General features: G+C 41.0%; 3 protein-coding genes across 3 annotated transcripts; 2 read left to right on the plus strand and 1 right to left on the minus strand.

Moving 5' to 3' along the window:
* Window positions 1-1,804: 1,804 nt before the first annotated feature.
* LOC128261445 (uncharacterized) lies at window positions 1,805-2,591 on the minus strand. The gene has a single exon (XM_052995157.1). The coding sequence runs from the start codon at window positions 2,512-2,514 to the stop codon at window positions 1,828-1,830; it is 687 nt and encodes a 228-aa protein (XP_052851117.1). The 5' UTR covers window positions 2,515-2,591; the 3' UTR covers window positions 1,805-1,827.
* A 277-nt stretch (window positions 2,592-2,868) lies between these two features.
* LOC128257513 (prolyl 4-hydroxylase subunit alpha-2) lies at window positions 2,869-5,485 on the plus strand. The gene is made up of 8 exons (XM_052988558.1): window positions 2,869-3,309; window positions 3,632-3,934; window positions 3,993-4,180; window positions 4,235-4,365; window positions 4,438-4,899; window positions 4,958-5,011; window positions 5,120-5,285; window positions 5,348-5,485. Exons 1-8 carry the CDS (start codon window positions 3,116-3,118, stop codon window positions 5,407-5,409), a joined length of 1,560 nt encoding a protein of 519 aa, XP_052844518.1. The 5' UTR covers window positions 2,869-3,115; the 3' UTR covers window positions 5,410-5,485.
* A 700-nt stretch (window positions 5,486-6,185) lies between these two features.
* Window positions 6,186-10,769, plus strand: LOC128251909 (uncharacterized). The gene is made up of 14 exons (XM_052979167.1): window positions 6,186-6,454; window positions 6,509-6,811; window positions 6,873-7,066; window positions 7,117-7,640; window positions 7,698-7,826; window positions 7,887-8,052; window positions 8,114-8,164; window positions 8,409-8,673; window positions 8,730-9,032; window positions 9,098-9,285; window positions 9,335-9,846; window positions 9,902-10,036; window positions 10,096-10,261; window positions 10,325-10,769. The coding sequence occupies exons 1-14, from the start codon at window positions 6,249-6,251 to the stop codon at window positions 10,423-10,425; spliced, it is 3,243 nt and encodes a 1,080-aa protein (XP_052835127.1). The 5' UTR covers window positions 6,186-6,248; the 3' UTR covers window positions 10,426-10,769.
* The last annotated feature ends 3,895 nt before the right edge of the window (window positions 10,770-14,664 follow it).

Raw genomic sequence — 14,664 nt, forward strand, 5'->3', positions numbered from 1 at the left:
GATTTCGAATTGGAAAGGATTGGCGGGCGGACCGTTGGGCGCCATTAATGGAGCATTGTTTCACAAGTCGTTCCGTTGCGAACTCGAGTGTTCGAATTTCCGCTTGATTTGAGCTTAGTGGCCGGCCCATGAAGCATGGCCAAACTTTAGCAAGTGGCGAGCATTCAAAGTTTAAGCGTTTTGAATTTTATGCTCGCAATGGAATTCAGTGGGTCAGCAATTGTAATTGATATGTCCTCAAAGGTGCCATCGAAATACGAACCCCCAAAAGTGCATTTACTTTTGTGTATTTAGGTGTTCGAAATGGTTAAATCGTTTGAGGGATGATCTGAGGTTCTGAGAAGGCAACTCCCCAAAAACTGACTGTCTGAAGTAAATAGGTTTTGTGGTCCTGGCATTTTAGGTTAAACGATATTTTGTACCGTGACATGTTTGCCCGTCGCTGTACTCACTGATTTTGATCCATGCGCCAATGATTGATGACACTTAATTGATGAACATCCTCCTGCCTTCGTTTGATTTGGAGCCGGGGGAGAACTCTGGGCGGCACAACAATGCCTCGAGCAAATATTTGTCCATGTCTGGCTTAAAGTGGCCCAAAAGCAGCTTAAAGGGCCGCCCAGCTGTTGACAGCGGACCCGTAAAGCCAACCCGGAACCGTCTACGGTCACGGACATAAACTTGGTGGCTGGACGGCTGGACGGCCGGACATTTTCCAGGTCACAGGTGCTTTTGTTGTCCGCATTAGATTTGCCTTCCGTTCCCCACCGTACACACCCAACCCACCCACACGTTTCTATATAGAAACGCACACAAATCTCTGGGCCTTCGTGCATTTGGTCTTTTTGTTTGGCTGCTCTGTCCATTTGGCTGTAAAATTTATTTCATTTGTCCAACAACCCGACCCCGCAAAAGGCATGACGCTGACAGTTTTATGGCAAAGTTAAGCCGATATCAACGGCAGGACATATGACCCGGCCCCCATCCATATTATTCGCCGGCATTGGCCGCTCCATAAAAGTGTAAAATTTAAAGCCTTTTTTGCCATACCTTGGCACACACACAACAAGTGGGTCCCCATACAAAACGGTATTTAGGTTTTGCGCAAAAACCCTTTCATTGGACTCACTCATGGCTGAAGCAGATAGCAATTGTTCAGCAATGCGAGCATTAACCAATAAGAATCGCATGGTCCAGTGCTTCGGTTGGGAGATACCCGCTTACTATTTACATTATTCAACTTTTTAGCAGCGAAATTAATAGGCGTTTAAAGGGTAAAGCCATTAATTAAAAAGTAATTAAAGGTTCTTTTATTTTTAGAACTATAAAAATTTTTGTAATATTGCTTGAGGAATTACGATCAGGCTGGTACCGCCCGACCGCATGACCTTTCGAATATAATAACTGAGAAAACGAACAAATATAAAGTGACTGCAATTTTTAGACATTTGAATACAAGTGAAATGATTTGCATTGGAGAATTTTGACAAGCTTAAATTCTAATCAATCTTTTGAATGAAATGTAACTTGCTTACGAGATCAACATAACTATTGTTTAAGTAAACATAATGCGTTATGACTAAACTTTCTTCTAAATACTGAGGGTAAAAAGTTATTTAATTAAATCAAAATCCTTGGCTGCTGTATTACTTTATCTTGGTTAACAAGTGTTTTAAACAATTTTTAGGCACAACTTCAGCTACTCAATACTATGGAATTTGGGCACTTGCAACCAGCTTCTTAAGTCTTTAATGTATTATTTTATTAGTAAAATATACTAATTAATTTTTAACTAATGTACCGGTTCAACACTTTCAATCTACAATTTCAGGCTCGCATGTCTCGGCTGTAGCTCCCGCAGAACTCTTGGAACCATTCGTAGGTACTCAGCTTATTGTGAACAACAGGGCCCATGACGAATAAAGGAATGGGCATGGGGCCGGGACTTTTTCCGCTGTTGTACAGATCCGAGGTCAACTTGACGTCGATCATTATGGTGGCATGGAGCATGTAGAGAAGTCCGCAGGTCAGCGAGGAAATGGACTGACCCCGCATGTAGTAGGAGAACTGGTGGATGGGAACGAGTGCGTTGTATTCACCCTTTATCTCCTCGACAGAGGTATCGAAAAACATATGAAACTGACGCTCTGCATCCCACATCGTAGTCAACGATACCAGGATGAAGGCAAAAGTGCCAGCCAATGACTTCCAGATCTCCAAGCAAACGCTGGGCCTGTCACCCGTGCAAATCGCGATGCTCTGGAAGGGGGTCCAAACCATGAAAATGTGGAAAGTTAGCAGGTACAAATATTGAATCCCCTCTCCATCCCAGCTAATGGTTTCCATGCCCGTTATGTGATATCCCATGCAGAACATGTTGAACACCGTTTCCAGGGTGTAAAACAAAAACAGCACTGGGCGCAGGGCTTCAGGTGGGGTTAACAGGAGATCAAGTTCAGCAGATGACTGCCATCCCCGTCCGCGGAAAAAAGAATAAACGGATCTATTGATCATGTCGACCTAGGATTTGAATTTTTGTGGGTACAAAATATATCAAACTAAAGTGTTTTTACTGTAATTGTGAAATGTAAGCCAATGAAGTATACAAAACAACTGAAGCAGTGACATAAATACTTTGAAAACAAAGACCATACTCTTTTATCTACAAGCCCTTTGACGTACAAATATGTACCTATGTTCTATATTTATTTGTCAATAATAGATTACAGCAGAATGGGACTAGCTTTCCAGCTATCAGCACTTTTGAGTGGGTGTTTACCCCTTTTGACCATTACAGACACTAAAGACACTCACTATAGAAACTTGCCGGTGGTCAGTGATCTCGGCGAGCACGTTCTTTCGATGACGCAGCTCAATTCGCGAGCACGTAGCGCCAACTCGTTACTTTTGTTCCGGTACTCTTGGGTTAATTAAATCGGTGCGTGTCGCTATCAATGCGCTGCTTATCAGCGGGCCAAAGAATCGCTATAAACGAAAAACGGTGAATATTTATCTCGGCCCGATGTTAACCTGCCAACTTCGACGGTTTTTGGCTGTGACAGTTGGCGTTGGCACGTAGACCCAATTGGAACCCCGGACAGAAAGGTACCCAACGATGCGCTCTTCCAAGTGGCTGCTTCCGCTGATGCTGATGCTCCTGATGCTCCTCCATCACCAGGTGAAAAGTGAGGAGAGCCACTGCACCTCGGTGGCGGGAATGGTTAAGTTGCTCGATCTGGAGGCCCAGCTTATCGATAACCTGGCAGATTACGCCGGCGAACTGGAAGAAAAGCTAGAGAATGTAAAAAGGTGCGTAATAATCTAGCCCATAGCTTATCTCTACAAAAAATTGTTAAGCGTTTATAAAACATTTAAACTAATTTAATTGTTTTTATTTAAGCCCTAACTATCAATAAAGCTACCAATTTCGATTACTTTTCCGCTAAAGTAATGTCAATATAACAAAAAGCTTTTACAGTCACTCTTAAAAGAGGGCAAATTGGATTACAAGTAATAAAACAACTTAAGACTTTTTCTTATTGAAAAAGAACTGTCTGTAATTCATTTTTTCATCTCGATGACGATTTTTTAAATTATTTGTGAAATTCAAAAAATATTTTATATTTTAAAGGAACATGGCCAAAATGCGTTTGGAAAACGACAGAGCTCGAAGCTCTACTGAGGAGTATCTATCCAATCCCCTGAACTCGTTTTCCCTGATCCGCCGCATGAATCGAGACTGGATGACGTGGCAGCTCTACATGGACGATCCAGTGGGTCTGTCGCAGGTGGAGAAGATTCAGGAGCTTAGAGAGCATATGCCCACTAATACAGATGTGGAGGAGGCTGTGACCGCCTTGGATCGCATTCAAAGCACCTATGGCCTTAAAATGGCTCACATTGCCCAAGGGCTGCTCAATGAAAAACAGTACAAGTAAGCTATAATAGTTTAATGTTGGTGAGCTGCACAAACTAATATGTTATTTTTACAGTGTGAGTCTAAATGTTTTGGACACTTATGCCATGGGTCAAATACTCTTCGATCAAAGCAGATATTGGGCAGCTGCTGGCTGGCTGTATCAGTCGATAGTTTTGATGGAGCTTAACACACTTACATCTCCCCTGGAGCTTTCCAAAAGCGAAGTTCAAATGGCCTATGCGGAAGTCCTGCTGAAAATGAGTGAGTCAATTCAGGATTTCAAAGGGAATGCTTTTAATAGTAAACTCCAAACAGACCAGCAAGCGGATGCCCTGAAAGTTGTCAACATTGCACTGACTGATAAGCCGCATGATATTAAACTGTTGATGAAGAAGTCGGAAATTGAAACGATGATAAGGACGGGCGCCAAAAACAATGTGCCGAAGGTATTGTCGACTGACTGATAAGGTCGCCCACTCAGATAGGGCTAAAATTAACCGAAATCGAACCCATTTAAGGTTCAGCAGGGAGCTGTGGGACCGAATGCCTACCAGATGGGCTGCCGTGGTCAGTTTCCACCGTCCGCGGATTGGAGGCTCCACTGTCGCTATAACAGCACCACTTCGCCTTTTCTGATCCTCGCTCCTCTTAAAATGGAATTGGTGGGTCTGGACCCGTACATGGTGATCTACCACGATGTGGTCTCTGCTGAAGAGATTAAGGAACTCCAAGGTATGGCCACTCCGGGTCTCAAAAGGGCCACTGTTTTCCAGGCCTCCTCCGGTCGCAACGAAGTGGTGAAGACCAGGACCTCTAAGGTGGCCTGGTTCCCCGATTCCTATAGCCCTCTCACTGTTCGCCTAAATGCCCGTGTCGCCGATATGACCGGGTTTAATCTCTACGGCTCTGAGATGCTGCAGCTAATGAACTATGGGCTAGGTGGCCACTACGATAAGCACTACGACTTCTTCAACCAAACTGTAAGTAATTATATTTCAGATGTTAAAAGATTTACAATACATTTTCTTTCCTTAACAGAATTCCAATCTGACGGCCATGAGTGGCGATCGTATTGCCACTGTACTCTTCTATGTAAGTATATAAGTGGCCTTAAATTATATTTTTAAAATTTCTTTTTCTAGATTGTGATATTCACAAATAGTTTTATTAAATTGTTTTTGCATATATCCCCACCTTTAGCTTACGGATGTAGAGCAGGGCGGTGCCACGGTCTTCCCAAATATTCAAAAAGCTGTTTTCCCCCAACGTGGATCAGTCGTAATGTGGTACAACCTCAAGGACGACGGTCAACCCAATACTCAAACTCTTCACGCCGCCTGTCCCGTTATAGTGGGTTCTAAATGGGGTAGGTTGTTATAGTATTAAACTTAAATTTTCGATCCTATATCCAATGTTCTAATTTTATAGTATGCAACAAATGGATTCGAGAGCGCGATCAGCTATTCAGCAGGCCTTGCCTTAAAAAGTGAATGTGATTCTCAAGTAAACTAAACTTAGCAATGTGATATTAAACACCCACTATGAAACTCAATAAAGTGAACCCGAAATCAATCGTGCTGTCAGTTAAACTTTTATTGTTCGCGATAAGAACAATTTGAAATCAAGAGGTATAATTAAAGGTGTTTCACCCAGACTCATTCATCATAATCAACAAGTGTATATACCTGCCACATTGCGGGGACATCAGTGTTTATACATCAGCAATTATTTGACACTTAGCTTGCACTTTAATTGTAAGATAACGAATTTTTATCAGTGCTTTTTAAGCAAATGAAAACAAATATATGTTTCTTCTTAGCGTTATGATATTAAAACAGTTTTTTTAGGTGTTATTTTGGCTTTTTGGAGACTTTTCAAAAAAACCAAATCCTAAAGAGTCCTTTTGTTGTAACTTGGCCAAAATTAGAAGTATAGTCATAAGAGTGACTGTTTTCTAAAGCTGGCGACCTTTTCTACCGACCCACAATCGATTTAGAAAAATAAATTTTGTTTTGATTCAATAACCGATTTCTAAAAATCGATTTTTTAAAAATTAATTTGTTGACCAATTTTTGCATTGTTTATCATAATTTTTTGAAAAAATGTGAAAAACTGAAACAATTTTAACTGTAAATGCCATTTGATTGGCAATTTAATGACGAATTCACCGATGTAAGATGTTTCATCTTTAGACCATTTCGCCATTTTTAATGTGAAAACGCAAAATTATTTTTTGTGTCAGAGTAGATCAAGCCACAATAATCTAAATACAAACAAATTTTGATAAGCTGTAAAATTTTGTATTATTTAAAGGTGTCCCACGGCTCTAATGAACAGCAAATACATGCTAATATCAGGATTCGTCCTGCTCCTTTTGCTTTTTATTACATTAGCCGAGGGCCAAGGTCCAGGGCCCAAAAGCCATGCTTTATCGGTAGCTTCAATGGCATCGCTTCTTGAAACGGAAAAGAAGCTTATCGACAACCTCGAAGAGTATGCCAATGCTTTAGAAAAGAAGCTGCAGGTCTTTCTTGGGTGAGGAAATTACTGAGAAACAGATATAGTTTTTTCTAACAACTCTTTTCTTAGCTATATCCCAATTGTGCAGAAGGAAAACCAAAGTGGGCGTCTTGACGCTATTTCCTACCTGGGCAATCCTCTGAATGGCTTTTCCCTCATCCGACGACTTCATCAAGATTGGCCCAAATGGCAGAAATACCTGAAACAGCCAGTGGGCACTGTTCAGTTAAGAAACTTTAAAGGCTGGAGGAAAGATCTTCCCCAGAAAGCGGACTTGTGGGATGCCTGTGCCGGCATAGCCCGCATACAAAACATTTATGACCTTAAAGTTGAAGACATTATCAGGGGTAAATTAAACGGCAAGCAGTTCAAGTGAGTAACTTAGTATTTATATCTTAAGTATTTGATTGCAATAGTTGTCGATTCCCTACAGTGCTAGCATGAGCTCTGCAGATATTTTTGCGGTGGGGCAACATTTGGTGAAGACAAAACAATCGACAGAAGCTTTTTTATGGTTGCAAGAGGTTTACCCCCGCCTCCAGGAGGAACTTCCGATTATTCCTGCGCACCTATTGATTGGGGAGATAGAGGTCCTTAAATTACTGCCGGAAAACTATTTGGCAGAAGGTTAGTAGAACATACCTTTAGAGATAACAAATCTTATTTAAGTTTTCTAGATCTACACTTAAAAGCCTTAACTCTACTTGAAAATTACCTAAAGCTTTACAAGCACAATGCTAAATTTTTGCGACTCTGGCAAAAAACAAAAGACCTCATAAAAAGCCAGAATAAACCTTCATTGAAAAAAAACAAACAGCCAGAAGGTCTGATGGCAAGGAACTTAATGTTGAGCTGTAAAGGGTTGCTTGGGGGATCAACCAGGCTGCACTGTGTCTACAACTTCAGTACCACACCTTTTCTCCGTCTGGCGCCTCTTAAAATGGAGCAGATCGGACTGGATCCATATGTGGTGCTTTATCATGATGTCATTTACCCACAAGAATCGGCACAACTGATAGACCTTGCTGTTTCGGACTTACGTGTAAGCGGTACTGTCAAAATTAATGATTCAAACAAAAAGCGGATGAGGACTGTCAAGGCTCGTTGGGTGAAGAAGGAGTTGAACAAGCTGACTAGGCGCATTACACGGCGAATACGTGATATGACGGGCCTCGACCTCACCGATTCAGAAAAGTTTCAGGCAAGTTTTACACTAAATTCACTGTTTTGTTCTGAATCCATTTAATTTTCTTTGCAGATAATCAACTATGGTATTGGTGGACACTACAACATGCACAAGGACTATTTTAACATTACAACTACCCATCCCACGAAAAACAGCATGAGTGAATTCTTGGGAAACCGTCTGGCCACAGTTCTTTTTTACGTATTTGCATTTAAAATATAGTATTTATTAGAGTAATTCAATATTTATAATTATCCGCAGCTAACTGACGTTGAACAGGGTGGAGCCACAGTATTTCCTGCATCAGGTTATACCGTCTATCCCCAAGCTGGAAGTGCAGTTTTCTGGTACAACCTACATACGGATGGGAAAGGTGATCCCTCCACTTTGCATGCCGCCTGCCCAGTGATTGTGGGCTCCAAATGGGGTAAGCTTAGTTGATATTATCAATCCCTATTAAAAGGACTTTAATTTAAATATTTTGATAGTGATGAGCGAGTGGATTAGTGAACGGAGTCAGGTTTTCCTCAGGCCCTGCCTTAAACCCTCAACATAAACAGGCAGTTTAAGAAAAGTTTCCTTAGAAAATTAAGTTTTCAAAAGAAATCACCTTGTTATATATGCAATGATGTACCAAGTTATTTATAAAATATTTAAATACATGCTTGTAAATTTTTACTGTCAGATTAAAATATACAAATTTTTAAAATCTTTAAAAAGTAAGTAAATTTTAATCGTTAATCTCTAAAACTGGAGCTAATGCAAACTAAATATATCAAGTAGGCCTGGCTAAATACCTATTTACAAGCGTACATATTTTTAAAAATACATACATGGCGTTAAGAGAACAACAATGGATGCTTTTGCGAGGATTTCTCGTAGCGACTTTGTTTCTCACCTCTCTGGCCTTTGGAAATTGTCCTGTGGAAAGGAGTCAATCGTTGTCATTGGTGACAATGGTGCCGCTGCTTGATTTGGAGTTGAAGCTGATCGAAAACCTCAATAACTATACCAAAGCACTAGAGCTAAAGCTGCATATTGTGCGCAGGTGAATATAATAGTCACATAATATTTCACCATTTCAAATATTACACCATTTCTCAGTCATATCGACGTGATGCGTGCGGAAAATGAGAAAGGCAGACTGGATCCCATTGCCTATCTGTCCAATCCTCTAAATGGCTTCTCACTCATCCGACGACTGTATCAGGATTGGAGTAAGTGGCGCAAATACATGGAGCAACCAGTAGGCATCCTTCAGATCCAAAATTTGGACAACTTGCTGGTTGAGTTACCCTCAAAACTGGACTTGTGGGATGCTTGCGCAGGAATAATCCGCATTCAGAGCACTTACAATTTGGGAATAGGTGACTTTACCAGCGGTAAACTCGATGGAAAACAATATAAGTGGGTACCATTTATCAGTTTTTGTCTTAAAATTTTTGTTAATATTTTTGGTAAACCCATTAAAGTGTCAGCATGAGTTCTGCAGATATTTTTGCAGTGGGTCAGCATCTTTTAGAGGAAAAAAGTTCAAGGGAAGCATTTCAATGGCTGCAGGAGGTGCCCCGACGCCTAAAAAATGAACTTTTACCAGAGCACCTGGCCATTGGCGAGGTGGAGGTCCTGAAATTACTGGCTGAGTTGCACGTGAATCATAGTTAGTTGTATCATCATTAGTTATGACAAATCTAATCAGGTTATTCTAGAAAATTATGCCGAAGCTCTTTCTCTGCTGGATAACTGCTTGAAGCTCAGGCCCCACGATGCTGCTGTTCTGCGACTCAGGCTAAAAACATTATGTTTTATAGAGAGTCAACTAACTCCTAAAAAAACGCTTAAAACTCCATTCGTAGAAGAATATAAGTTGAGCTGTAGGGGAATATCCGAGAGATCAAGTAGACTGCACTGTTTCTACAACTTTACCACCACACCCTTCCTTCGTCTGGCACCACTAAAAACGGAGCAGATCGGATTGGATCCATATATAGTGCTTTATCACGAAGTCCTTTCCAAACGAGAAATGTCATTGCTGATAAGTCGTGCCTCTCGCAAAATGAAAGTGGCCACAATCTATAAAAGTACTACGAAAAATAAAAAAAAAGGGAGGACAGCCAAGGGCCATTGGTTCAATAAGGAAAACAACGAGCTAACCAGACGCATTAGTAGAAGGATTCACGACATGACTGGTTTTGACTTGACCGATTCGGAGGAATTTCAAGTGTTTTAGTATAATTATGTTTAAAAATAATTGTAATTATCATAATCTTTTTCAGGTTATTAACTATGGCATTGGTGGACACTTTCACACGCACTCGGATTACTTTAACTTTGCCTCAGCTAATTTTACGGGAAATCGTAATCGCCAGGGAACTGTTTTGGGTGATCGCATTGCCACAGTGCTTTTCTATGTGAGGAGATATAGTTAATAGTTCTTTATAGATCCTTCAATTTTCCCCCGCCCTTGCAGTTGACTGACGTTGAGCAGGGTGGCGCCACGGTCTTCGAGAAAACAGGATATGCCGTATATCCGCGTGCTGGCAGAGCCATCTTTTGGTTCAACTTGAATACGAATGGGTACGGTGATCCCCGCACTCGACATGCCGCCTGCCCAGTGATTGTGGGCTCCAAATGGGGTGAGTTCCGTGCCATTGATTAACCCGAACATAAACCTCGCTTAACCCCTACACTCATGACAGTGATGACCGAGTGGATACGCGAATGGCGGCAAATGTTTATCAGACCCTGTTTGCCCCGCGCCAAGGGAACCTCTTCGAAACTGAACAGAACGAAATCATAGACAAACAAATTTCCGGCATAATCACTTTGCACACTTAACAAAAACCCACCCAGCTCAGCTTAAATGCCTTTTTAAAATGCCAACACGGAAAAAATAAAGTGCTGAGTGGTTGATAGTCTCTGATAGTCCGGGGGACAAGGATAAGGAGCGGCATCTGCTGCTCCAGGACCAAGGTAAAACCAAAGGCCACCGCAGCCGCATTTTAGCATACTCCTAGGCGAACTCCTTCCCCGATTCCTCGATGGCGTCTAGTGTCTGACACCGCGTACGTGATGTGCAACTTAATGTTTCAATTAGAGGTGAAGTGGCGCCCGAGCAGAGGCTATCGTTATCGCTTCACTGCACTGCGATAAACTACTAATTACAATTTTTGAAATTATTATTACCTTTTGTATTACCTTTACTTTGAAATACAAGAAATTGTTGTCTCTTATTTCATTAGAGCTATATTTTCAAACAATCTTTTAGCCCACCGCTCTCAACATTATTTTTATAGAAGACAAAATAAAATAAAAGCTATTTGTCATTTTACAAAATGTAGGTAAAATACTAGACGTTTTCGTTCAGTGTTACTTAATTTTTGCTTGTGTATTTGGGTGTGTTTGCCAAGCTTGGATACGAGTATATCTCTATCAGTCTGTGCACTTATCTGCTTTTAAAAACTTTTAATAATGAACTCTCGCCCACCGCCAAGCGACGTGTTGGTGTCAGACCTTTAGCCCCCAACCTTTAAACCAGTTGACTCGGCAGTTTTGTTAGTTAAACCAAACGTATCCCATTCCCTAAGTCACCTTTTGTTTGAGTTATTTGCATGTGCATAAGTTCGTCGCTGTAACATCTACTTAATTTAAGGTTTCCCCTGGGGAAAAAAATAAATATTCTGCAAAAACCGAATACATCAATGACTTTAACAAAATCTTTTAAGGCAAAATTATGGTGGGGGATGCCAAAAGGTTGGCCGTCCAACACCTTTTAATAAAGCGCAATGTCAATAAATAAAAAATTGCCGACATATGCGAAAAAGTCTTGCTATCCTATCAAGTGGCCAAATGCAAACCCAGTCGGCCTGTGAGAATTTAGAGTGTCCTGTACAGGAAATCAAGGATGATAGAGGAATAACCCTAAAGCGAACCCAAGGCAGTCGCATATAGCCGCAGCCTCAAAGGAGTTGTACCTAAAAACGAATTTCGATTTGATTGTGTGCACTTTATGGTGTGTCCTCGGCCCAACCAACCTCCACTTTTCCACAGAGATGATTACATATGCGCAGACCAATAATTTTGCCCACAGCCCAAAGAGGAAAAAACGTATCTAACAAGGTTAAGAAATGTTCCGAAGCGGAGAGCATTGATTGTATAAATCTAGTAAAATGTTTTATATGCGCACCGAAGATGAATGGCTAGGTTGGGTGAGGCAGGGAAAAAGGGTTGGCCGCCCACATTTTGTGGTCAATGAAGGAAATATGATTTGGATTTTGTTACTTTGATTACACACATTACATGCGAAAAATGAAAAAGTAGCAGCGCACAGCCCAGACAGACCGAAGGGGTCAAAACCGACTCTGTGTGTGTGCAACGTGTGTTAAATTTCAAGTTGCGGTCTGCCGTCGTAAAGCATTTGATGGGTTCCCCAGTCTTCGCGCAGGAAATTGAGTTTTTCTAGCAGCTGGCCGGGCACAAAAAAAAGAAAATAATGTAAAAGAAAGAAATTCATATCTCTGCCAAACTCAGGGTCAGCATGGGTAAATCGATAAGTTGCGTCGAGCTAATTTAAATTTAAATCTAGATATGCCACCGATCGGTCGATCAATCGATGGACCTGCCTTTCAACACCTTCATCGGCAAGGTGAGTGGTCTATTTATACCTGAAAAAGTCACAGAAAAAAAAAAGACATTGCCCCCGCTATTCGTGGTGCAAAATACCTTTTGTTTAGTTTGTTTAAATATTTAAATAAATTGTAAAGACAACCAACAGTGATACAAAGCCGATATATCCAATATAACATTTTTCAAATCTTTTCTGAGGCAGCATTTAAAATTTAAATTTTTTTTTATGAGAATTTAGTGGTTTTTAAATTTATATTTTTTCGTATTTTAAGTGTAATTTCTTTTGGGATAGTAGTTCCTTACAAAGAATTAAGCACATTTATTTTAAAATACATTTTAATATGAAAACTAAATTTGAGCAATCAATAATATACCCCATACCCAATGTCAGATACAAAACTAGTGGAAGAAGTGACAAATTAGCCCCTGGTGTTCAACATTGTGTTCATTCCACCCATCTCGTTGGCACTATTTTTGGTGCAGTGCAGATTGATGATTCGATCGGAGGTGGTGACAGGTGCCAAGGCAGAGCATCAGGTGCAGTGCACCGGCATCGATCGACTCGATACTCGATGCTCGATGCTCGACGGACTCATTCGGCACCCTCGAATACCGATTTGGGCACCGGGCATAAATTGATTAAATGCCAGTGGACGGGCGACGGCTCACAATCAATTACGGCAGGACGAATTTGACATGGGGGAGTGATTGCATAATCTGGACAGTTGCATACAAATCGCAATCATCCTGGGACGTAAAGCCAGCCAGTCAGGCAGTCAGCCAGTGGAAATCAATGCCAAAGTTGATTTACGTGTGCGGACGTCAATTGTCCTCCGCTGGAGCGAAACAGTGCCGAAAACCCCCAACTATGGCCATATCGAAATGATTTGGCCAGAGCAACAGAGAGCAGGGCCAATGACAAATGCAGCTAAACGAATTATGTCTAATGGCATTTCAGGTTGAAATGCGATTAAAATGCAATTTGAAATGCAAAACATTTGCCCATTCCGAGTAACAGTTTTGGTTCCATGGGCGGCGACACTTTAAGAGTTTTCCTGTCCCGACATCGCCATCGTCTGGCCTGGCTGTTGGCCAAAAGTTTATGTTTTCTGCTTTTTTGCTGAAGCAGCAAAACATTGTGTCTTCTGCCCTTCTGTTGCGGTCATGTCTGGGCTGCCCCTGCTCCTGCTTTTGGCACCTGGCTGACCATTAAGGGGCTGCGATAGATTGACTTCAAATGTCTTAGAAAATCTTAAATCGCGCAGCCAAAATTTATGTGGCCCCGTTGGACAATTAAAACTCCATTGCGCCTCGGACAATGTAGCCAACCAGGCAGGCAGTCAGTCGCTAAGGGAAATCTATTTTCTGCCTGCCAAGAAATTTCCCGCAGCAAGTCTCCCATTTCTTGGTCTCAGTACTCGGTACCTTTTGTCACCTCAGACTCAACTCGACTCGACTCGACTTCTACTTCTACTTTTTCCCGCAACGACAACGAAGCATAATTTATGCGTTGGCATTGGCCGGAGGGACTGGGCACTTTACAGGGAATGGCTGGTAATGGAGTTGGTGTTGGATGCAATGAAAAACCTGGCCAGCGGACACATTTCTAGACAAGCGAACATGACAGCGACTATGTCGTCTGGGTCTCCTCTTTGTTCTGTGGAGGAATTTCACGTGGAAAAAGCACAGCCAGCAAACGTAAAAATTATTTTAATTAAAGCAGCAGCAGTAAAAGGGAAGATATTAAAAGAAAGTCGAATAGGAAGTGCTCTTCTAAGGGTTAATTAATATTGAATATTTGTGCGGTTGAACTCATTTAATTTCAAATATCTTATTAACTCTATTAACTAAATAAGAAACATTTCTACTCCAATAAAATTAAAAGCAAAAAAAATCACCTAAAATATACCACAAAAGACAATTTTTACCACAATTTTTAAAATATTTTTCACAGCTGTAAATAGAGCTTCAATAAATTTCGAAATATTTTCTCAAGTTATGAATATTTATTTTTATATATATGACACAACAAATAGATGTTAACTAATATTAAAAATAAGGAACAAGTTCTTTTTTAAATCTATAATTTTATAAAATACATATTCTGTCAATATTATAGATATGTTGTTAACAAAACTGAGTGCTGCTTTCTTGACAACTTAAGGATACCCTTTTCCCTATAGAGTATCAAAACGAAAGAGTTGAGGCGACGGACAATGAACGAGGTGCCTTCCCCGGCAAAGAATAAAAAGGAGTTGTGGTCGGGGGACGGGAAAGTCGCTGCTCGATTTGCGCTCTGCATTTGTCATGATCTGTTTGTTTTGATGTATGGCCACGTGATTAATTTAGCCAGATCGTGGAGTTTTTGTGGCTCCGTGTCGCGGGCCCGTGATTTATTTCGCTCGATTTGCAC

This window comes from Drosophila gunungcola, chromosome 3R (assembly GCF_025200985.1).
Source record: "Drosophila gunungcola strain Sukarami chromosome 3R, Dgunungcola_SK_2, whole genome shotgun sequence".
NCBI lineage: Eukaryota > Metazoa > Arthropoda > Insecta > Diptera > Drosophilidae > Drosophila > Drosophila gunungcola.